At 34.5% G+C, this 24,505-nt stretch overlaps 3 protein-coding genes across 9 annotated transcripts; 2 read left to right on the forward strand and 1 right to left on the reverse strand.

Annotated features, from left to right (window-relative positions):
• Window positions 1-1,117: 1,117 nt before the first annotated feature.
• LOC112735056 (uncharacterized) lies at window positions 1,118-4,760 on the reverse strand. The gene is made up of 2 exons (XM_029291156.2): window positions 4,431-4,760; window positions 1,118-1,887 (listed from the first exon to the last, which is right to left on the reverse strand). Exon 2 carries the CDS (start codon window positions 1,844-1,846, stop codon window positions 1,226-1,228), a length of 621 nt encoding a protein of 206 aa, XP_029146989.1. The 5' UTR covers window positions 1,847-1,887; window positions 4,431-4,760; the 3' UTR covers window positions 1,118-1,225.
• A 4,264-nt stretch (window positions 4,761-9,024) lies between these two features.
• Window positions 9,025-17,568, forward strand: LOC112735064 (exocyst complex component SEC10b). 2 transcript variants are annotated; one of them, XR_011867128.1, is made up of 24 exons: window positions 9,025-9,325; window positions 9,580-9,804; window positions 9,930-10,004; window positions 10,279-10,380; window positions 10,524-10,574; window positions 10,653-10,758; window positions 11,008-11,115; window positions 11,579-11,670; window positions 12,465-12,633; window positions 12,709-12,785; window positions 12,910-13,008; window positions 13,093-13,183; window positions 13,840-13,925; window positions 14,005-14,181; window positions 14,335-14,388; window positions 14,488-14,616; window positions 14,727-14,819; window positions 14,936-15,082; window positions 15,252-15,372; window positions 15,922-16,006; window positions 16,335-16,393; window positions 16,675-16,773; window positions 16,856-16,939; window positions 17,050-17,568. XR_011867128.1 is itself a non-coding variant. In XM_025784636.3 (24 exons), the coding sequence occupies exons 1-24, from the start codon at window positions 9,242-9,244 to the stop codon at window positions 17,117-17,119; spliced, it is 2,460 nt and encodes an 819-aa protein (XP_025640421.1). In that variant the 5' UTR covers window positions 9,025-9,241; the 3' UTR covers window positions 17,120-17,568. The 2 variants fall into 2 exon arrangements, 1 of the variants encoding a protein (XP_025640421.1); XM_025784636.3 differs by having other exon boundaries at window positions 15,252-15,349.
• Window positions 17,569-17,909: 341 nt separating this feature from the next.
• On the forward strand, window positions 17,910-23,141 carry LOC112735078 (uncharacterized). 6 transcript variants are annotated; one of them, XM_025784674.3, is made up of 11 exons: window positions 17,910-18,284; window positions 19,533-19,902; window positions 20,076-20,150; window positions 20,231-20,284; window positions 20,442-20,520; window positions 20,608-20,735; window positions 20,949-21,032; window positions 21,380-21,463; window positions 21,720-21,871; window positions 22,201-22,351; window positions 22,457-23,141. In XM_025784674.3, the coding sequence occupies exons 2-11, from the start codon at window positions 19,555-19,557 to the stop codon at window positions 22,775-22,777; spliced, it is 1,476 nt and encodes a 491-aa protein (XP_025640459.1). In that variant the 5' UTR covers window positions 17,910-18,284; window positions 19,533-19,554; the 3' UTR covers window positions 22,778-23,141. The 6 variants fall into 6 exon arrangements, with proteins under 6 accessions (XP_025640459.1, XP_025640434.1, XP_025640445.1 ...); XM_025784649.3 differs by having other exon boundaries at window positions 17,917-18,316; window positions 19,415-19,902; XM_025784660.3 differs by having other exon boundaries at window positions 17,920-18,316.
• The last annotated feature ends 1,364 nt before the right edge of the window (window positions 23,142-24,505 follow it).

The raw sequence follows: 24,505 nt of genomic DNA on the forward strand, positions 1-24,505 counted from the left end.
ATATGGCAACATCATCACGTGCCTAACCACGTGACCTTTCTGTCACCATTCCATTTTCACCAAATCCTCAGGTCAGAAAATGCCATAGTAGGTGCACCCAAATAAAGGTTACACAATGGCCACATGATCCCAACTATATGCACCAAATCCCAAACTAGATTTTTCACCATTTTCACAATTCTTCTTAGAAAACATTTGAAGATACTTGACTCAATGCCACATTCAATTCATCTTTAACTACAATAAAATAAGAATCAAGAATCCAATACTCTCTTCTACTACTACTATTATACCATGAAGCCTTTGTTCATCATAGCACTAATAATTTCTCTTGTTCTTGTACTTCCATTATTGATATCACCATCAACATGCTCTTCCACTACATCTACAAGGGTCAAAGTTGAAGTTCCACAATCCACACACGTGCTGTATTCTTCATGGGAATTGAGGAAGAACAAGAACTCCCCTAAGCAGAGGGTGGAGTCTTGTTTCAGAGCAATTCCTCCAAGCAAGTCTAATCCCACACAAAACAAGTAAAACTCAATATAATTGTATCAATATCAATGTCATAACTAGCCTTGTATCCCCCTCCTTTTCTTAGCTTTTTTTGTTACTCTAATTAGTTCATTTTGAGTTTAATATATGCAATGTAGTTTACAGTTTTTTCTAGCCAACCTGTTTGAGTTATATGACATACTAAAATCCATAATTCTTTAGTTCCTATGTTGCTTTTCATTGTAATCAATTGAAATCAAAATGAAAAGCAACCACAACATAGATATCTATGTTGCTTTCCACAAGAATATAGAAATCCAGAAATGAACAACCATTCCTTCATTTCTCACAAAAAACATATATATTCTCCCAACTGGGTTTGGATTCGCTCCCATTCATTTTTAACATGATCTTGCCATGTTTATATCTCCTATTTGATTGTTCATTATTTTAGTTTGCAAACATGGCAAAGTCATATTCAAATAAAATCAACAGGATCCAAACCCAGCACTAAAATGATAGTTTACAACTTCACTGTTCTCTAAAAACTTGTCTAGCGTGGAAAAGCATATCACAATAGTGAATAAAACGACAATTTAAATTAACTTAAATCTGAGGGAAATTGATGAACTAAAAGCTTAATCATTCTTGCTTAATCATAATTCACACAATACAAAAGTCACTTAATAAAGCACAAAAACAAGTTTCAAGCTAATAAAAGAATTCATTGTTATGTTTGGAAAAGAGAAATGCCGCATACGACGATGATTGCATAAACAGCACAATCAATGAACACAGCATCCATGGCGTTCTTCATAACCAAGCCTAATTCCAATGTCCTAGCTAGCTGTGCGTATTGATCTCCATCAGAAGGAGTTCTATACTCTCTCCCGTTAGACCTTCGAAAACCTCTTTGCTTGCCAGAAAGAACACGTGCAGCCACAATCGACAAATCAGTTACCAAAACTAAGTACAGTGGCCTAAAGCTTGTTATACTCTTAATCAACTTGCTACTCATCAGAGAAAATCCTAGATAAGAAGCAACTACAAGTACAGCCACAACGACAGAACAAAGAAGGCGGGTAAACCTTGAGGCATCAATGGCAGAACTTATTTCACTTGGGGTGATCCGAAGTTTAGATTCTCCCATCTGTGGCATTTGTCGTGACTGTTGCTCGGTCTCTATGATATCAGGAGGCAAATCTTGAGATGGCTGAACATGCTCATCTTGAGATGTAAGGACACCTGAAATTGCACTTTTGGGCTCGTGTTCATGCAATGGTGTTTGGCTTCCACTGACACTTGCATCGGCTTCGCGGGATGGAACAACAACCGAATTGTGATTTAACATAATAGAATCTGATTTCTTCTCTGCCTCGTCATTAGGCAAAGCTGAAAAGAAACAGGGCTTGTCAACAAAATGGTAATTACTATTCATTCCAACATACAATTTTGTAGGAAATTTATCCTAACCATTCTAGATATCCATATTCCCTAACCAACAAGATTCTTAATCTTATAGGTAAACTACCGAAACGAGACCCAAAAATTTATATAACTGACAAAAATAATTTCAAAAGATACGAACAACCATTAAACCCTTGAAAGATTTAAAAAGTGACAAAAATAACCACATATTAGATACATATTCTCAAAAAGCTTTAGAGAACGGATTTTGATGCCCTTTTTTGCGAGTATGATTAGAAACATGAAACATTTTCATCCATAAAATTTGGTGATTCTACCACAGTGAATTGTTTGGTGAATGACCACTTTTATTTTGAAAAGAAGAAAAAAGAGGTCCAGTGATCAAATTTTGCTCTAGTTTTTGCATGCATCTTCTAAATACTTATCCAAATGTTCATACAAAAATTTGAATCAAATGCACACCTCGTTTGCCAAAAACAAAATTAGTTTGTTACTAATAAAACAAAATATATTTTTGGTTATTTTTATCAGGTTTTTAAATCTTTAGAAAGCTTGTTTATCGTTCGTATCTTTCGGATATTTTTTCAGTAATATGGACTTTCGGGTACCATTCTGTTAGTTTACCCTAATCTTATTTTATGAAATGAATCAACCAATAAAATTGTCTAAAACTTCTGGTCTGATTGAAGAAAATAATAGACTCTACCCTACCGACTGGTTGACTACTACCTCTGTCTACTACGTACTGTTATTTTGAGAAAATGCGTACATCACAACTAGATACATTAATTTTTTGACGTACTGTTTTTGTCAAACTTACATTCATGGATGCAGGGGATAGTTGTCTAGCTAATATGATAGATGTTAAATCTTCTGAATTCAACTTCGTGATAAATTGATACAAATGCAATAGCTAATCTAGAAAACCAAGTTCTCTGGCTAATGACATCCTCAATCTTATTTCACAAAACAATTTCTAATGAAATGCTTAAACATCTAAATCTTATTCATACAAGCAGTGAGTAGCAGCTACAAACTCACTAGTTGCCTATCCAATATGAAAATGATTAACAATTCCAAATCCAATAGCCAATCTAGAGAACCTAATTCTCATAGCCAACAAATTCAAGCCCATTCTCACTTCAAAGTATGAATCTAGTTATGAATTGTTCGGAACTCAACATCATTTACCTAATTGAATTATGTTATCTCATATTCAAAAGAAGCTTATAATCAAGACTAACTAATCCCTAAGTCAATTAACAGTCAAAACTGACTAATCAATTGATGGGGCAACTAATAGTAGCTACAGGAATTAGGTGTGAATATAAGAATTCTAGGGTCTGGAATCGGATTGCATAAGAAATTAAAAACAAGTAAAAATGCTACTGCAATTTGTGAGTTTTTGTTCTGAATTTGAGATTCAGTTATGAAGAAAGGGAAAGGTGAGAAAAGATGGAAAACGTACTTGTGGTAGTAAAGGTAGTGGTTGGATGACCGGAACGAGATGAAGAATCGGGTTGTGGCTGAGTTGGGAGGGTTTGGATCCGACCCGTAATGAAGGCGAGGCGGTCGGATCCTTGATCGAGGATCCTTCTTCGTCTTCGGATTTCTCTGCTGTTCTCTGCCATCGTTTGTTACTCGCAGCTCTCGAATTAGTCTCGGCCTTTTCAATTCATAATAAAAATTTCAGTCAAAATAAAAGAATTACTAAAGGGGTTAAAATTTCGACACAGGGTCCGTGAACTTGCACCCTAATCTTAATTTAGTCTTTAAAATTTTAATTGTCTCTATTTAGCAAGATTGTGAGAATCGAACCGATCATTGAACCGATTTAATTAAATATATAATAAAATTATTCAAATTCAATATTAAATTTTAAAAATTCAAATTCAATGATTTCTACACTAATAAAATTCAAAATTTTATAATTTCACATAATAATTTATTTATATTTTATCATTAAAAATTTACAAAATAAAAAAAATTCTAAATAACTTCTAAGTTCTAATCAAGTAATCAGCAGCAACACTCATCACATCAACAACGAAAATTTAGAATAAAAAAATTTTCAACAGTAACTTCTAATAATCAAATAATCAGCCACAATGGAAAACACAATCTTACACAAAAACTCAAACCATTGGCAAAAGAATTCAGAATCACAAAAATTTTCAACAAAGGCTTCTAATAAAGTATTCAACAACAAAAACTCAGAATCCAAAAACAGATACTCAGCATCCAAAACCAGAGAATTCAAAAACAAAAAAATTAAGCAAAGAATCCAAACTCAGCATCAAACTAAATTCAGAATCACATCAGCAACAACCCCAACTCAGAACACAAAATTAACAACAACCATTCAAATCAACCATCAACCCCATCCCAGGACCCCATCAACAAAATTAACGCTGACAAATTAAATTGGCAAAAAAATTCAACAGAATCATTCAAATCAACCATCAACCATTATTTCAGAAAACCAGCAACAAAGCAGCGGTGCTTACCGGCGGCGAGGGAGGAAGAGAAGTGAGCTCGGACAGAGAGAGAGAGAGGGGGATCGAAGATAGAGGCTTGACGCCGAGGACAGAGACGAAGACGACAGGGCCGACGACGACGACTACGGAGACTGGCTTGACGACGACGACGGAGACTGCGACGCCAAACGCTCCGAGCAGACCTTCTGGCGACGTCGAGGAGAAGAGGATCCAGCAGACAAGGGCCGAGCAGACCTTCGAGAGGCGACGACGGCAATCGCTGGCTGTCACCGCCGGTGGCAATAGTGGTGGCGTTCTGAAGTTTGAAGGTGGCTGCAGCTCTTCTTGCCTCTGATAGGGTTTAGAAGGGTTTCGTTCGTGAATTGTGTGTGTGTGCGCGTGTGTGAGAGAGAGAGAGAGAGAGAGAGGAAAGGGGGGGGGGTGTTTGCTGTTTTGCTTTTTTTAGTAATTAAAAAAACCGGTTCAATTGGTTTCTCGGTTAACCACCGATTCCACCAATTTTTTGCCAGCTGATTTTTCGTTTCAATTGAACCAATCTGGAGATCGGTTCCGGTAAATTCAAATGAATTACCCGATTTCGTTCAGTTTTCAAAACATTGTTATTTAGACTTTAAATTTTACAATAGACTCACATTCAATATCCAACATAAGAGACATTAATAGAGCGTGATCTGGACACAGTCAGATACCACGTTTGTAAAACAACGGTTTTCTGGTTTTGGCGCTTAAATATCCAAAAAATGACATCGTATCATTTGTTTGGGAGAAAAATTTTCAATAAACATTTTTATAATACTTTTTAAATTATTTGAGTGCTAAAATTAAAACGATGGTATTTTGTATAGTTTAGTGTGACTTGACATCAGGCTGTCCACATCAACATTTTGTTAATGTTTGTATTTCAAAAATTGTTCTAGAAACTAATATCAGTTACATTCATAATATTCGAGAACTAAATAATATAGATAATTAAAACTTCAGAAATTAAATTAAAGTTTGCCTGTTTAGTAACAAAATTGAGTATTTAGCTGAATAAAGATTTAATTTAGTCCCTATTTATTTTTATGAAGCACAAAGCGATCCTTATTGAATAAAATAAACACTTTAACATTCAACTTTTTTATTTTGGGATAATATAACTTTGTTAAAATATTTGTTAAATAGTAATGACAATTACTTTTACAGAGAATTTTAAACTCCTATACTTCTCTCTCCACGGTTCTTTTCAATAATATAACTAGATCATTACTATTCATAATTGTAAAAATCGTACTAAACTGGTTGGTTCAATCTAAAAATCAATAAGCTGAACACTAATTTAGTTCAGTTTAACATTCCAACCACTTAAATAAATAAACCGACCAAAATCAATATGAACTTATACAAACCGAATCGATCAAATAGTCAACATACACTTGAAAAAATTTTCAAAAACATTGCAAATGGTGGAAGTTAAACTTGGCACGCTAACAACTACTATGCCAATCTGTTTTTAATTATCTTTCATGCTTTTTAAAGTATATATTTTATTTAGTATCTATCTATCTATCTATCTATTTATATACATTTAATTGAATATTTTTTATACTCAACATTTTATAAATTAATTAGTTTTTAATTATATACAATTATTAATATAAACATTAAATTTTATTAACCATCTATAAATTAAAAAGTAAATAAAAATATTTGTATTAATCCCAAAATGCTTTTGCTATTTATAATTATATGATCTAATAATATTAATTTTTTAAACACATACTTGAATCATGTAATAAGTACAAATTAATTAATGAATTATAAAATAAAAATTATTTATTCTGAGAAGAAAAATAAATTTATATATAATTATTTAATTATATAAAAATACTCATACTTTAAATTATTTTTTGGATATAATTTATGAATTGTTATTTTTATTGTGCCAAATTAAAATATTATTATAATAGTACTGAATAATTTTATGTCTATCTTTAATATTAGTTATTTTTAAAATTTAAGACTTGATTGTTTTTAGAATGTTAATAAATATATGTATTTTAAATTTTAATTTTAAATTTTGACTATTTTATATTTTTACTTACATAGAATTGAATCAATCAGCTCAACTCATGACCCACCGATTGAACTAATGAACCACTAATTTAATCGGTTCGATCACCAGTTTAATTTTGACAATTATGCTACTACCACTAGCTTCTTCACCACTTCATCTCATCATTATCATTTCTACCTTTACTATTATTATTATTATTATTATTATTATTATTATTATTATTATTATTATTATTATTATTATTATTATTATATAACCATATTTTATTATCGTTGACTTATTGTTATTTCTTTTACCGACATCGTTACTAATACCAATATCATCAATATTAATGTTCTCTCCTTTAATTTCTTATTTGATGCTATTTTTTCTTTTAAAAAGTTTTTGTAATGCAATTATATTTTTTCTTGCAATATAATTTTCAGCAAAGTCTTTTTCCACTACGGTGAAAGAATTTTTCAGAAATAAACTTATTTAATAGTTTTTGAGAGTTTGAAACCACTTTTTGTTTTTTATATTGGAGTGGCAATAGTGTTTTTTTTGAAATGTGAACGGTTAAGGTGTTATTGTCAAATGTGAAACCGTTTAATTAAGAAGTAGAAATTGGACCATTCGATTTGTTAGAGGTGGAGAAATTAGACGGTCTAATTTGTAGAGGTACAAAAATTGAACCGTCCGATTTGTGTTAAAAAAATTAAAATAGTTGAGGTACATAAATTGAATTCATAATTTTAAAAAATACCAAAAATTACAATGCTAAGGTATATTACTATTTTTACTTTTATACCAAAAAAAAAGAGCCAATTAAAACCCTACAAATTATAAATAAAATTCTAACAAAACTAATTTTTGTTATTTAACGATTTTTAATAGAAGAATTATATTATTTTAAAATAAAATAAAAATTAAAGTTAAATTATCACTTTTTTTTTATATACAAGAATGATTTTATCCTTCAAAAAAAATAGACCATAGTCGAGTTTGGTGTTTGCTCAATTTAGCATTTTATTTTAATACGAGTATCGTCTAATATCGGTCTATGGAATTTAATTATTTATTTATATATCCATCTATTACTTTATTCGTTAATTGTTGATTTAAAAAATATAGACTTCTAACAAACCCGATTATAAGAATTTCGATTATGAATTAAACACTCAAATGTTCCCAAGAAATTTTATAACCGGCACTTTTTTATGGCAAATAAATTTGTATTCTTTAAAAAATTTTGAAGATTTTTTTCGTTAAAAAGATCAATTCATTATTTTAAATATATGTTAAATAAATAACTCCACATAATTATATTAAAAATAATTAAATTTCAAAAAATATTATTATAATACAAATTAATTTCTCTAAAAGCAAATAATAAAAAAATTAATTTGTTGAAAGTAATTTTTAAAGATTTTTATTGGAACTAAAATATTCAATCTAAAATTTTAAAAATTAATTTAAATATTTATATATAATAATTAGGGTTAAGTTCGATTTTGTTCCCAATATAGAGGTCGAAAATCGGAATTGTTCCTAACCTTTTTTTTTTGCTATGAAATGGTCCTCAAAGTTTTCAATTGTTTTAAAATCGCCTCTCGGACGAAAATACCCTTCTCCCTTCACCCCAAAATCAACCACCACCACCAGTATCATCATCTTCATCAGAATTTTCTCTAAAATCAACTAAAATCAACCAAAAGTCCAAGCTAAACAAGAACCCACCACCACTACCACCACCATTATCACCATGGCCTCATTATCATCATCATCAGAAAATTCAAACAACATGCACTTTGAACAATAATCAACAAATTCAACAACAACAATATTCCAAATTCAAATTTCACAAAAAATCTAAAATTTCATAAAAAATCCAATTCGAATAAGAAGAAGCTGTGGTGATGCGGTGATGCAGTGCGGCAGGGCGGTGAAGAAGAAGAAGATGGTGGTGGGGTGCGGTGCGGCAGACGGCAGCGCGGCAGAGCGGCGGTGCAGCGGTGCGGCGATATGGCGGTCCCTCTTCTCTCCTCCCTCGGCTTCTGTATCCCTTTTCTTCTTCTTTTTTTTATACAAACTAAAACTTTAGGGACCATTTTATAGAAAAAAAAGTTAGAGACGATTCTAATTTTCGATCTACCAAAATCATACTTAACCCTAATAATTAATATAACTTTAACTAAATAATCACTTACTAAAATAATTTAATCTATCATACAAATAATTTATTCACACGTGGTAGTGGTATTATTAAATTATTTATTTATGTATTAAATAAAAAGATCAATACTTTTATTAAAAAAAAGTTACTAATAAATTATAATTCAAATGACATAATCTTTCTATACTCATTTAAAAAATCGCAAATTCGAATTTCCTTATCTTTCATAAAAAAAAGTTGCCACACCCTACTCAATCCCACGAAATATAAGGCTAACTATAATTTCAATATTTTGAAAATGAAAATAATTTATTTTTAAAAGCAAAATTTGATTGATATCCAAAATAATAATTCACTCCGAATTATTTATCCATTTCAGCTGAAAAATAAAAAATGTTACCACATCGTGGTGTTGAATTCATAATTCATCACTCATTCGCGAATCACACCAGCTTCTTTTCTCACACACTTTCTTTTTTCTTTCATTTTTTTTTCACTGTCACACGCATTGCATTTTGCTCCCTTCGATTACTTCAACCAACAAAAATACAACAGAGACTCAAACATTCCTTCAGCGATTTCCATTTCAGATATTCCCTTTGATTCGTTCAGATGAGAGATCCTAAGAACGATCCTAAACCTGTGAAACCCGCAGCTCAATCCTCCCCTCTCATTCTCGACATCGATGACTTCAAGGTTTTGAATCTTCAGCTGAATTTTGTTCCTTTTTAGCTTATATGAAATCAGTGTTTGGTGAATCGCGATTCTCTGAAACGTGTAATTTGCGTTGTTAGCTTGTTTTCGATTTACATTTCATATCTGTGAATTCAGAATTTGGTTAATAGTGGCTTCGGAAGCGTGTTATTGTGTTATTATTAGTAGAGCTGATTTTCTGAGATTTTCTACGCGTGACATGCGTTTGGCGGATCGTGATTTGTTGTTATTGTTAGGGCGATTTTTCGTTCGATGCGTTGTTTGGGAACCTAGTGAATGAGCAGCTTCCGGCGTTCAGATTGGAAGATTTGGAAGCGGAAGATTCTCTTCCGAATGGCCATGTTACCAACAAGTTTGTTGGTTCTCAGCAAGGGGCTTCCAGCCCTCTGTTTCCTGAGGTTGAGAAGCTCTTGTCGTTGTTCAAAGACTCTTGTAAGGAGCTCGTTGAGCTCCGCAAACAGGTTTACTTCTTTTGAATTTGCTTGTTTGTTTAGTTTTTTTTTTTTTTTTTTTTTTCTGAGAAATGAGAAATTATGCTAGAGGTTCTTAGTTACATTTGATTTGATTGGTGTTATTTTGGATGAAGATTGATGGGAGACTTCTCAATCTTAAGAAAGATGTTGCAGTTCAGGACAATAAGCATCGAAAGACACTTACCGAGGTTACTCTACATTCTGTTCTGTTGATGTTATGTATATCCCGAATATTTTCTTTTATGAACAATGTGAATTAGCAACCCTTGGAATATTTCTATTTTGAAAAAAAAAAAAATGGTAATCTTAGCTGGTTTGTGCCCCCCCCCCCCTCCCCCTCTTTTTTCTTTCCCCCTCCCTTTGTTTACTTTTCATCTACTTTGTTGGAAAGGTTAAATTTGAATGATTTGTTAAACTTTTGTGGTTTTGTAAATGTGTTTGTGTATTTGATTCTCTTTTCAGCTAGAGAAAGGTGTAGATGGACTGTTCGAGAGCTTTGCGAGGTTGGATTCACGTATTTCAAGTGTAGGCCAGACAGCTGCGAAGATTGGAGATCATCTCCAGGTAGAAAGATGTTCAATGCATTATTTGTGTTTGACAAATGGTTTATGATCTCAGATTTGCACATAAAATTGTTTTTATATGTAGGTCAGTTATGCCTTTATGGTTTTAAATATTATCTCATTTATACTCTTATTTCTTGTCAGAGTGCGGATTCTCAGCGTGAAACTGCCAGTCAAACAATTGAGCTGATCAAAGTAATACTAGTTTGTTCATTCCGTGATACAACATTTCATGTTGGGAAAATTTACATGTGATTGATTTAATTTCTGCAGTACTTGATGGAGTTCAATAGCAGCCCAGGTGATCTGATGGAGCTATCACCTCTATTTTCTGATGACAGTCGTGTTGCTGAGGCTGCTTCAATTGCCCAGAAATTACGTAAGAATTATTATTTTATTCATTATTATTATTATTATTTAAATAATGCTTTGACCAAAGCTTTAGTGCACTGGTAAAGTTGTTGCTTTGTGACATTGAGAGCACTATTCTCAACCCCTAAAATTAGTTCCTTCTTTTTGTTAGACGGCTATAACATGTATCCTCCAAGGCAAACCTTGTGTCCTAGATTGTGTTTTTAGTGCCAAAACCGTTTCAAGTCAATGGGATGCTAATTCTGTTCATTTCCAGGGACATTTGCTGAGGAAGATATTGGTAGACTTTCATCAGCCGTTGGAAATGCAGCTGCTAGCAGAGGATTAGAAGTTGCAGTTGCTAATTTGCAGGACTATTGCAATGGTCAGTGATTTTTAAAACATGATTATATCTATCCACATTATGTGTTATTGCTCTCCATTCCTACCTGTTTAATGTTGTGACCTTAGATTTTATTATATCTTATCTATTCTCAATAAAGTATGATCTTAATGTAAACAATTTTAAGGGATTTGATCTCATGGAATATTTGATCCCTTTTAATGGAATTAGAATATTTATAATAAATGAATTAACCAACCCTTGAGACTCACAATTCAATATCAACCCAATTCTACCTTTTGCCCTTTACCATGGCCATTGGGCAGAAAGTTCTTGTTGTCTTAAGAATAAAAGTACAATCTTATCCCTTTGGTTGACATGATTTTGAGTAGCTTACCTTTCATATGGATAGACCAAGATATTTAGCAGCAGTACCCATGAATGTTTTAATTCTTGACTCTTGGATGCCCTAATGCATTCCATGATTCCTTTTCTATTTCTGCAGAATTGGAGAATAGATTGATTTCTCGGTTTGATTCTGCATCACAGAAAAGAGAATTGACTACAATGGCGGAATGTGCCAAAATTTTGTCTCAGGTAATAATGTTTTGTTGTAGATGATTTCACCCTTCTATGTGTCTCCTTGCTTAACCCTTCATATCCGGCTGATAAAACCAGACAGAAATGGTACTTGACTTCCTCCTAGAAGAAGCATAACATTTATCTCAGTTTATCTCATTTTGTTATGAGAATAGGTTGCTATTCCTGTTCTCCAATCTCCACCTTCATCTATCTGGTGCCAAAGTTCCCCACATCATTCATTGACTGCATAAGCTAAAGTGCTTAATGTAAATTGCATTATCAAGTGATCAATTTGAGAATAACGTTGTATTTATCTGTACATTGCTTAGACAGTGTTGTTCTTTGACCTTTTACCTTTGTACTTTTTTGTTCATAAATTTTATGAGGTTGCTGACCGAAACCAGGTGGAATTATTTTGTTAGATCATATTTGGCAATTGGCCTAGTTCTTAATAAAGATCCTTGAGAGAGTTAGTGAATGGACATGTTCAACACTGATATATATAATTACACCATACAATAAATCAAATCTTTTGTCTTGGGTAAATTTCTGTTCTAATCCAAATCCAAATATATGATTAGATTATATACACAAAGAACAAAGCTTCAACTTATGATTTGTAAAAATTAGTTGTTTGAAAGGTTGCTTTCAGATGTTTCTGTTTCCTATATACGCTGTCTCGGTTGCTTATAGTGTAGGTAATAGAACTCACTAGCTCAAGTTCATTGAGTGATTTATCAATTTTATTTCAATAATGTTTCTTTTATAATTGACTCTGTCTTTATCACTAAATAAACTTTTCAATGCAGTTCAATAGGGGCACAAGTGCAATGCAACATTATGTGGCAACACGTCCGATGTTTATTGATGTGGAAGTAATGAATGCAGACACTAGGCTGGTTCTTGGTGACCAGGCTGTACAGGCTAGTCCTAGTGATGTTGCTTCTGGGCTTTCGTCTTTGTATAAAGAAATCACAGGTTTGAAGTGTAATGTTTTGTTAGTAAAGTAGTAATTTATTGATAAGATTGGTGATGCATAGTAATTTGTTGCAGATACCGTTAGAAAAGAGGCAGCAACAATAACTGCTGTATTCCCTTCTCCAAGTGAAGTTATGTCGATTTTAGTTCAGGTATCTAAGATAAGAATATGGTCTTCAATGAATGCTGTGGCTTTATAGACATTGCCTAGTTTGGTTGTTCTCAAGGCAAACTGGTATTGTTTGTTAATTTATTTCCTTCTGATCCTATATGCAGCGAGTTTTAGAGCAGCGAATCACAGCTCTTCTGGACAAACTCTTAATGAAACCGTCTCTTGTGAATTTACCTTCCATGGGGGAAGGTGGGCTGCTATTAGTGAGTACAACTAACCTCATGCTTTCATTATTATCATAGAGTCAGCTTTAGAGCAGGCTGATCTTTATGTGCTTTGTGTTTCAGTATCTTAGAATGCTGGCAGTGGCATATGAAAAGACTCGAGAACTTGCTACAGATCTACGGACTGTGGGATGTGGTGACTTGGATGTCGAGGGTAATAAAGTTAACTTTACAACACCAATACTTCCATGAGTACCTTATTTCTCTGCATTGACAATAACCCATCTCTAAGAAACAAATTTGGAGCATAGATTCCGATGGTACTCAAATATTTTTTGGGTGTTTGCCACCCCTTATACTACTAGATGTATTTCCTAGTAATATTTAAGAACTAATTAATGCAATTATAGCGAGACATGTCACCAATTGATTTTCATGAATCATCAAGGTTGGTCCTCTTGTAATATAATTTGTTATTTGGCCAAAATTTGAGAATGCTTTCATATTGGAATTTTCTACTCAACTGATTGGTTTAGCAGGAACTTTTGCCTCATGGTCTCATTTTTATTAGCAACCTCAGTACTCATTTTTGTATTCAATTCATTCTAGGATTTCCAAGTGCTCAATTTTGGCTTATGGCAATTCTCAAGTATAGCTTTTTTGACTGACTTAGTTTTACTTTTATCACAACGATCTTATTTGTATTAGTATTCATTACATGCGTCATTCTTGTATTATTTTTCCTATTAATATTTGACCGTAACAGTTTTAAAAGTGTGTCAAATAAGTTCTTTGGTTGAGCATGATTAGCACTGGACTTGGAATATTAAAATATTTAGGTTACTTACAAAGAAACTTGATGTGGATCAGGTCTGACAGAGTCCCTGTTTTCTAGTCACAAAGATGAATATCTTGAATATGAGCAGGCAGCTCTTAGACAATTATATAAAGTGAAGGTTGGTAATTGTTTTAAGTTCTTTTCCTTTCAAAATTGGATCTGGTTGGCAACGCTTTAGATGGGTTAATGCAATGCAGATGGAGGAATTGCGAGCGGAAGGCCAGATTTCTGATTCATCTGGGTCACTTGGACGCTCAAAAGGAGCATCAGTGGCTGCTGCTTCATCTCAGCAACAAATATCTGTCACTGTTGTGACAGAGTTTGTCCGTTGGAATGAAGAAGCCATATCAAGATGCAATCTCTTCTGTTCCCAGGTAACTTTTCTGTGATTCCATTTTGGGGTATTTTTCTTCCAAAAGCGTCCTTTATGAAACTCAACATAGTACTCACTTGGGATAACTGTTGTAAGAACCTTTTACCGAGTAAAAGCAGTGTAATGGAATGCTGAATCTTCTGTTCTTTTGCAGCCTGCCACACTTGCAACCCATGTTAAAGCCGTGTTTACATGTTTACTAGATCAAGTAAGTTAGTAGCTTCACAATTTGTCAGAATGCAAACATTTGGTACATTTTATTTATTGGAGCTCAGTATTTTCTGGTCCGTCTTTATTCATTTTACAGGTCAGTCAATATATTGCGGATGGGCTTGAACGAGCTAGAGACAGCCTGACTGAGGCAGCTAATTTAAGGGAAAGATTTGTGCTGGGTACAAGTGTGAGCCGTAGAGTGGCTGCTGCAGCTGCATCTGCTGTAACTTCATGAGCCTTTGCATGCTTATGATTGAATTTTTTGCTTCCAATGCTGTATAAGATATGAAGGTGTTTTAAGAAAACATATTGAATTTACTTGTCGATATGCAGGCTGAGGCTGCCGCTGCAGCTGGAGAAAGCAGTTTCAGATCATTCATGGTTGCTGTACAGCGTTCTGGAAGCAGTGTAGCTATTATTCAACAAGTAATTTAAGAAGACTTTTTCTTTTATATATATATATATATATATATATATATATATTGGGTTAACACTTAACAGTAAGAAAACCTCAAACTGAATTGATTGCTTATCTACTGCAGTATTTTGCAAATTCTATATCCCGGCTTCTGCTTCCCGTGGATGGTGCACATGCTGCTTCTTGTGAAGAAATGGCAACAGCAATGTCCAGTGCAGAGGCTGCTGCTTACAAAGGACTACAACAGTGCATTGAAACTGTCATGGCTGAGGTTAGTTGTGCCTGACTGTAGTTTGTCATGAACAGTCTTTTGCCACCTATCCTACAATTTAATGCTGAGATTTTGGTGGTTAAATTTTTCGTGCTTTCTTTTTGCTATAATATAAAGCTGGAATTATAATATCTAAAATCATAAATGTTCCACTTTAAACCATGGATAGGTGGAGCGATTACTCTCAGCTGAGCAAAAGGCAACAGACTATCGAACATCTGATGATAATCTGGTTCCTGATCACCGGGCAACCAATGCCTGCACAAGGTGGATATAACTTGAAGACCCAAGTATATTTTCTGTTATATTTTTTAGCGGTATTGATAATGTTATTTGTATTTTTGGACTGAGAGTTTCTCAATTATTTTCTTTTACTGAACATTTAAATTTGAATATATATATTTATTGAAGAGAGAGTCTTAAGGCGTTAAGCTCCAATTTGGATTTGTAGAAAAATACTACATATATTAAGTATGGGATTACAATGTCGAAGGAAAACGTCAAACTATATCTTTAATGTCAATCCATCAGTTTCTAAGCTTCCATTTTTAAAGGTACGATCAGAGTGGTTCCTGATCTTTCCTGTCCTCTTTGGTTTCATAGCAGTTTTACATAGGTTACCAGAGCATAGGTTTCAATGTTATCTAGGAGACCAGTTTTAAATTCTTTGTATAATGTAGATGACTCTGATTATTGTTCCTATTATTATTTTGATAGAAAATGACTTGCTGTTTATTCTATTTTATATCAAATAATGCATTAGAGTGATAAAATTATCTCTGTCAAAATCTGTTTCCCGAAGTTTCTATTACTAACAAGGATATTTGGTTCTTTGTTAGGGTTGTGGCTTATCTTTCTCGTGTGCTGGAGTCTGCATTCACAGCTCTAGAAGGTCTTAACAAGCAAGCTTTCCTGACTGAGTTGGTATGTGTTTTATGTCTGTTCCCTAAATGAAACAGTATGATGCTTATAGAAACACAAATAGGGAGATTATATGTATTAGAGAATCCTTTAGATTATGTACTTTTTTATATATTTTTTATTTTTGTTTAATATTTCTGTCATTAGTCAGTGTTTTGCCAATGAAGTAGGGTCCTAACTGAGTCATTTGCTGTATCTGAAGAATGTCTAACTACCTTGAATTTAATGCTAACCATGCTCTCTTAGGTAGTTAAATTGCGAGATGTACTGATTTGGGTTTGGTTTCTTAGTTTCATACCATTTTCCTAATTGCATTGATATATCACTGTAGGGAAATCGCTTGCACAAGGTGTTGCTAAACCATTGGCAAAAGTTTACGTTTAATCCAAGGTAATTGGCCTCTCTTGTATTCCCTGATCCATGTAGTTTGTTGCAATGGGCACACTGCAACGACATAAAAATCTTCATCTATGATAGGGGTCCTCCGCGTTTATAATTTTCCCTACAATGTTTTATCTCTTGTCTATCCACATCAATTTAGTATGTTGTGTAAGCAACTGATGTTATCTGCAATTTCTCATTTGGCACTCCAACTGTACTTTAGGATCTTCATTTTTGTCCCTAAAATTTTTTTTGGGATCATTCTCATTGTTGTTTGTCCAACTTTCTAGTGGGGGATTGCGACTGAAGCGCGACATCACTGATTATGGAGATTTTGTGCGTAGTTTCAATGCTCCTTCTGTTGATGAGAAATTTGAGTTGTTGGGGATGTAAGTTCACAAGATATGCAATAACTTTTAGATTTCTGCCATTATCTTGTCATTCTGTAACTTTTTCTGAACATTTGTGTAGCATGGCCAATGTCTTTATTGTTGCTCCGGAGAGTCTTGCAAGTTTGTTTGAGGGTACACCTAGCATTCGCAAGGATGCACAAAGGTATATCTTATGTTTGAACGGCTAATACTTCTGTTTATTATCTTATATCCATAATAACTTGCTGGTTGCTCATATTTTCTGATACAATTCATTTTTCTTTTGTCTACCAGATTTGTTCAGCTTAGGGACGATTACAAGAGTGCTAAACTTGCAGCCAAACTCAGTTCCTTGTGGAATTAATGAACATGGTCTTGTGATCTTTAAACCCCTCTCGAACATGGTGGAGTTGATATGCCGTGGTTCTGGCATGAGCTGACCCAATTAAACAGTTTGTTACCATACGTAAACCTAGGAGGCCATTTTAATCGGCGGTTTTAGTAGAGCTTAGTTATTCCCTCTGGTATTTGGAGGCATGACTAGGAAGGAAGACAGTTTGTGTAGTTTTAATTTTTCTTATGTCTTTTTTATTGGAGTGTCCATTTCTAGTTTTGAATTCTGTGTGTAAAATGTTAATATTTTAATTTTCCATGTAAATCAAAATTTTACCGAGTTGTTAGATTGGTGTAATTGCTTAGACCGAAAATATTGTCAATACATCATCTCAGTGTGTAAATTAGTTTTAACAATGCTGATTTTGGAGTGCAACGTATTAATGGTCTCTGCTAATAGATGTCTGTTTACTCGTAAAATATGAGCTGTGTTGATGCATTCAACTTGTTAATGTTATCATAGATTTATTGACCAGATTGAAAATTAGTAACTAAAATAAAATAAAAATGTACAGCAATTTCATTTTACGCTCATGGTAATAGTTGTCAAAATCGGATCGAATTAGTTGGTCGGACTGGAAAATTGCTTAACCGACCATATGATTGGTCCGGATGATGCATACGGCCGGATAAAAGAGAAAACCGGTAGGAATCGGTTTGAATTGGTCGGTTTGGTAGAAAATTGGCGAACCGGTCGGATTTTAAAATCTGGACCGGTTCAAACTAAAAAATTAAAAAAAAAAAAAAGAAACCCCATCCCCAAACGAAAGCCTAGCTCACTACTCCCCCATTCTCCTTCCCTTCAGAGTTCAGAGAGATTTGAGACTCTCCCCCATCCTTGTCTCCTTCAAGCTTCAGCTTCAACCTTGCTACTCTCACCCATTCTCCTTCGTGACTTCGTCCTTCCTGTCCTCCTCAAGAACCGAACGGCTGAACCCACCTTCCAAATCGACAGCCACCCCAACTCTATCTCTGTCACCTCGGTTCACCGCCACGGCGCCACCGCACACTAACCTCCGTCGCCGCGCCTTTGCCGGATCCACCAGCTCTCCTCCGCTCGCATCTCGCGTCTCCTCCTCCGGCCGCCTGCGTCCCTGGTGTGCTCCATTGCTTCCCTGCCGTGAGCTCTCTTCGTGGTGTGCTCTACTGCTCCACTCTCTTTCCTGCCGTGAGCATTTACTTGTTTTTTCAGTTTTTTTTTCCCGTGAAATTTCTTGTGTTATTGCTGTGAATTTTATTGTTGATTGGTTGATGAGCTGATTAGAAATAAATATGGCAGGGTTGAGTTGAAATGTTGAAGTGGTTTTGAATGGCTGAATTAGTTGAATTGGTTTTTGAACTTGTTTATGAATTACTGAATTTCTGAATTTGCTGAATTGCTGAATTGCTGAAATTTCTTGTGTTATTGCTGTGAATTTTATTGTTGATTGGTTTATGAGCTGATTAGAAATAACTAAGGCAGTGGTTGAATTTATTGAAGGTATAAATAAAGATAGCAAAGATATTAAAGAAAGAAGTGGTTAGTTAGGATTGGTGTTCTCAAGTTGGTTATTGGTTTGCATAATAATTTTGCAGTACATGTATAAATAGCTGAGTCATCAGGTTCTAAAGAGAGAGATATAGATTATTGCTTTTGTGTACACTTTTTTTTGTTATACTAATGAAGAGGTATATTCAGATTACAATAGGTTATTGGTTTTCATTCTGTTTTCTCAAAGGGTTCATTTGCTATTATTTGTTCTTCAAGCTATTGCATAGTTCTTCATTCAGTTTTGGCTTCTTGGCAGAATTGAAACGTTGAATTGGTTTTAAATTGCTGAATTAGTTGAATTGGTTTTGGATTGGTTTTGAATTAGTTCTGAATTATTTTCTGAATTGCTGAATTATTTCTTAGATATAATTCATGAATTGTTATTGTTGTGTGTTAAACTAAGATACTATTGTAGTACTAACTAATTGAGACTTCATTGTTGTTAAATTAAGATATTATTGTAGCTGACTAATTCAAATTTTAATATTAAATTATTGACTATTTTATATTTTTATTTACGTGGGACCGAGTCATCGGTTCAACCAGTAAATCAATAGCCTAATTGGTTCGATAATCGGTTTGGTTCTGACAACTATGCTCTTGGTTGAGTTTATTGCAATTCACGTGGGCGTTTTATGTTCTTATTTTTAAGACCAAATTTGAGTGCTTACTCAAACACCTTTATGTTATGTCAAAGAGAGCGAAATTGATTGATTGTTTGATTTGTTTTGGTAGCAAAAAGCAAATAAATGCAGGTAGAAACAACTGATATTGGTGGTAGGGTAGGGCAACAACAAAGCAACATGAAATTGAAATTTTCTTCTCTTTTTATTTTCCGTTTTCGAGCTGCAAGAGTGAAGAAGGTGAAGGAGGGTATGATGCTGAGAGTGGCGGTGCGATGGAGCTGCTGGAAGCCAATGGCTTCTCTTCCTCTCCCAACATTTCGATTCCCTCGCCGCCCACGTCTCCTCCGCTTCCCCACCTCAAACCTCCTCTCTCCTCTGTCCGCCTCCGCTACACTTGCTCCCAGTGACTCTTTCATCTCCTCCTCTTCATCCTCCTTCCATGTTGATCTCCAACCTTATCTCCGCTGCTCCATGCCTCACAAGCACCTCCGAGTCGCAGTACTTCTCAGCGGCGGTGTTGACAGCAGCGTCGCCCTCCGGCTCCTCCACGCCGCCGGCCATTCCTGTACCGCCTTCTACCTCAAGATTTGGTTCCAAGTACTGCTCCCTCCGAACTCTAATCCCTCATTAAATTCTCACAACTGAGTGTTCATGACATGATTTGACCTAGTGTATGCTTGCATGTAGTTAGTTAACATAACTGCATCTTAATCCAACCATTCCCAACACACTTGCTTAGATTGGTTCTGACGCGTGGCTTTTATCTGTAGGAAGATTTTGAGAACTTTTGGTCAGAGTGCCCCTGGGAAGAGGATTTGAAGTATGCCAAAGCTGTTTGTAATCAGGTTAATTTCTTTCCTTGTTCACGACTCAAAAGAAAGAGCTCATTGTTGCTTATGTATAATGCAAACGAGTTTTATTACAGGTTGAGGTGCCATTAGAAGTTGTGCATTTGACCGATGAATACTGGAACAATGTGGTATGATGAAATGAACCCCTCTCTTGAACTTGTTTTTGTGTATTCTTTACTCAGTTTCACTCAAGCTGTCAAACATCAAATTATAGCACATTCATGTAATTAGACTATTAAAATAATTGAGTGATTCTAATTAAGATGCACACATGCTGCATATCAGGTTTCTTACATCATTGAAGAGTATCGTTGTGGCCGAACTCCTAATCCGGATGTTCTCTGTAACACAAGAATAAAATTTGGTGCGCATTGAATTACATGTGATGAACGAATCCACTGCCATGGTTTATTCTGTGTACTATTTCGTTAATCAAACATTAGTTTTTCAGGTGCATTTTTGGATGCAATAAGTGGTATGGGATTTGACTATGTTGCCTCCGGACATTATGCAAATGTTATCCACCCATGTGCAGATCAAATGGAGGAACCTTCTGTTCTGGAGCTGTCACAAGACATGGTACCCATATGAGATGTATATACCATTATCATTACCTGACCTTGTTTGCATTTCAGGTTTATAGGTGATATACATAGTCAGCTTTCTGTGAAGAATTTAGACAGATTAACTTAAATTTTTTTAGAAGTCCTATTAAGTGTTTGCTTTCTCGTTTATTACTCAGGTAAATATTTTTGTTAGCAGTTGGTTTCTTACGTGGTTTTAAAATTTTAGGTGAAAGATCAAACATATTTCCTTTCACACCTCTCACAGTCCCAGCTGAAGCAACTTCTTTTTCCTCTTGGGCGTATTTCCAAGGTTTGTTGTGACTGACTTGTACCAGTTACAATGCTTTATTTTTGTGCGTTATGTTGTCACTTTTGTGATGGTCTAGCATGACTAATCGGCTGTATGCATTCAGAAAATACTTGTTACTTTTGTAGTGCCCTGAATTGTAATTTGAGTTTGAAAATTGTATGCTGTTTTGCACTAACCACTTATGAAAGGCCCAAGAAGTTATTTTGTTCTGTTTAGTTAACATTTTTTATCATTTCGGGCATGCTAACATTTTTTTGTAAATGAAAAGATTAAAGACAATTATAGCACTGCGATGTGAAAAATAAAATTTGAAGTCTAACTTTTGTCTCCTGCCACAAATTTTGCAGGATGAAGTCCGCAGGCTGGCAACAGAATTTGATCTTCCAAATAAGGATAGAAAGGATTCACAAGGTATATGCTTTTTGGGCAAGGTATGCAAAGTAAACAGCTCCATTACACTATATCTATGTCAAATTTTTGAGAAATACATTCTTTTACATATCACTAATGATTCTTTTGAATTGATTTGAATGTGGACGATGTTGATTCTGAAATTTTATTCATGTTAATTTACATTTTGAATAATTTACTTTTATGTTGTCAATTTGTTCACATTTTAATATTTTGAAACAAATCTCAAAAATAGTTTCCTTATTCAAAACCATGTCCTTACCTTCTGGGTAACAGATAAGGTTCAGTGAATTTGTTGCAAGACATATTGGGGAGAGGGAAGGTATCATGCTAGAAGCTGAGACAGGAGATTTCCTTGGCAAACATCGGGGATTCTGGTTTTATACTATTGGCCAGCGCCAGGGTTTACGTCTACCTGGGGGCCCATGGTTTGTTCCCTCTATATTTCTTTTTGGCATCAACTGTATTATCTATCTAATGAAAGTTTCAATCATATAATTATAGATTTTATTTTATTCTGAAGATAGATCCCACATATTGTAGGTGAAGAAGTATGAAAGTCTAAACTATATAGTTCACATTGGGAGGTTTTTGAACTTTTGATAATTTTTGTGAAAGGGATCAAGCTTTTGCTCTTCAATAAGTTTCTCCACCTAGATTCATTTTAAATTTGCTTTCATTGTATATTTATCCTAGTCTAAAGTATCAATTTTGGCCTCCTTGTAATGTTTCTTATCCCATTTTTTTTCTCGCGCAGGTATGTTGTTGAAAAGGATATTAAAAACAATGTAGTCTTTGTGTCAAGAAATTACTTTTCCTTTGACAAAAGAAGGCGTGTATTTCGTGTAAGCTCTTTAAAATGGTTGAGTGGGCTGCCTGCAACCCAGACAAGTCAGCTTCAATGCAAGGTGAGAAGTTCTCGAATTTCAGTTTTTCTTCCCTGTTGGGAGAAACTAGAAACATTTTCGTTCTGTGTATAGTACTGTAACTTATGTTATCTTGAACCATTTCAGGTGAGACACGGTCCGGGATTCTACGATTGTAGTTTCGAAATGGAAATAGGAGAGGATGGCCAAGAAAGCATTGCTGTTGTCCGGTTATCTGAAGATGATCAAGGCCTAGCAGCTGGGCAATTTGCGGCCTTCTATGAGGGAAGAAAATGCATAGGTTCCGGTGTGATTTTGGAGTCATGGGATGATCAAAGTTTTCCTGTATGTGCAAAAGCTTTAGAAATTGCAAGAATGAAAGATAAATCAAAGCTAGGGAATCCAGTCAAGATAAAAGTTAAACCAGAAGAGGTGTTTGTTTCCACAGAGGTAGCAAGCAAAGCATGATAAGAGAATAAGAAATTCTTGAGTTGCTGCCACTAAAACAATAAGCAGAGGGCCTTATATATTCCCTTCCAATTGGCAATCAAAAGAAATCCATAGAAATGGACATAATTAGGGAATAGGGATGACTATTTTATGTTGCAATGCAAAGATAGTAGGAAAGTAAGAGAACCCATTATTCGGTAGTTTGTAGGTTTTTTTGTGGGGGTTTGGTGGTAGCACCAATGTTCTGCAGTCTGTACATAAATACATTATTGACAATATATAACTTAAAGATGCTTCACATGTAACAGAGAAATTTAATTATTGTATCATGGGGAAGAGATCAATGAAATATTGGTAGAAAAGACATTTATGATGCGGACAATGCAAACTTATTTAACATCAAATGAAATACGTTAGTTCAGGCCTAGCCGACCAAACCCAATGTTTTTTGCAGCGTTGTGAGCACAAATTTTCTAATCTGTCATTAACTGAATCAGTTGTAATAATAAAAAGTGGTAGGAACAATTGGTATAACTATATGAGAAGCAAAATAAAAAATGCAAACTGCTTTACAAAAATGATGTTACTAACTACATATTATTACATTAAATGGGAAAATGATCATGTCAACTTTATTTTTCATAATACTTCACACAAACACGTTGTATTATATATTTGCATAAATTTGTAGAGAAAATAAGTGACATTATTAAAATTAATTATGTTAGGTGTATATCAAAATTAATTATCAAAATCAGCTACTAGTATAAAAAAATATAAAATATATTAAAACTAAATTAAATAACACATTTATACGCAAATATATAATAATTGATTTTAGTATATAAATATCATTTTTTAATTAAAATACGACTATCTATTTTTCATTAAATTAAATATTGTTAATGATTGTTCTTAGGTATATATACATTAACAAATAAAAAGAAATTTTACATTAAAAAAAGAGAAAGGGGGATAAATTCCGCCGCAATGTCGAGTGTTCCAGCACTTAGCTTCATAGTTATCAAGTCCCACTCGATTTAATCGGTTCGATTAAAATTCTAGTCATCTGATCAAACCAAATCATTCTCTATATATGTTCAAACATTAGACCTGCTAAAATTCGAGTTGACCGGCCTGAATTTTGGGGGAAAAAGAATTAACCTGGTCGGTTTATATAGCCATACTATCTTCTTTTGTAACTCGAAAACGGCGTCATAATCTGATCTCAAACCCTCAACGTCCCGCTTCTCTCAAGGCTCTTTCTCCTCACTGTCTCACCCAAGCTCAAGAGCTTTCACCTCTCTCGTGGTTGGTGTTGTCATCGCACTCACTTACGTCTCCGGTCTCGCTCGCTTACTCCCTGTCTCACATTCAAAGTTGTCGTCGCGCGCTGTGTGGTCACCGCCGTCTCGCTTTCAGTCGCCGCCTTACCTGCGCTCACCTTCGCCTGCGGCAGAAGCAGACGAAACCAGCATCTGGTCCCTCGGCTGGTGGTGGTCATTGTCTTCCCTCTAATTTGCTTGCTATGTTGCCTTCCGTGGGGTCGTCGTCTTTAGTTTGAGGTCCTCGCCGTTGTCAACTACTGTGGACCATTAGTGAGTCCTTTCATCATCGCTTCTCCTATTCTGTCTCTTCCACATTTTTCTTCTTACTGTATTTTGAGATGTTGAATTTCTAATCAATTAATTTGTCTTGTTGATGATCTAAATGCTGTTGTAAATACTAGAATTTGTTGAGTTTATT

Source organism: Arachis hypogaea, chromosome 2, assembly GCF_003086295.3.
Source record: "Arachis hypogaea cultivar Tifrunner chromosome 2, arahy.Tifrunner.gnm2.J5K5, whole genome shotgun sequence".
Classification (NCBI taxonomy): Eukaryota; Viridiplantae; Streptophyta; class Magnoliopsida; order Fabales; family Fabaceae; genus Arachis; species Arachis hypogaea.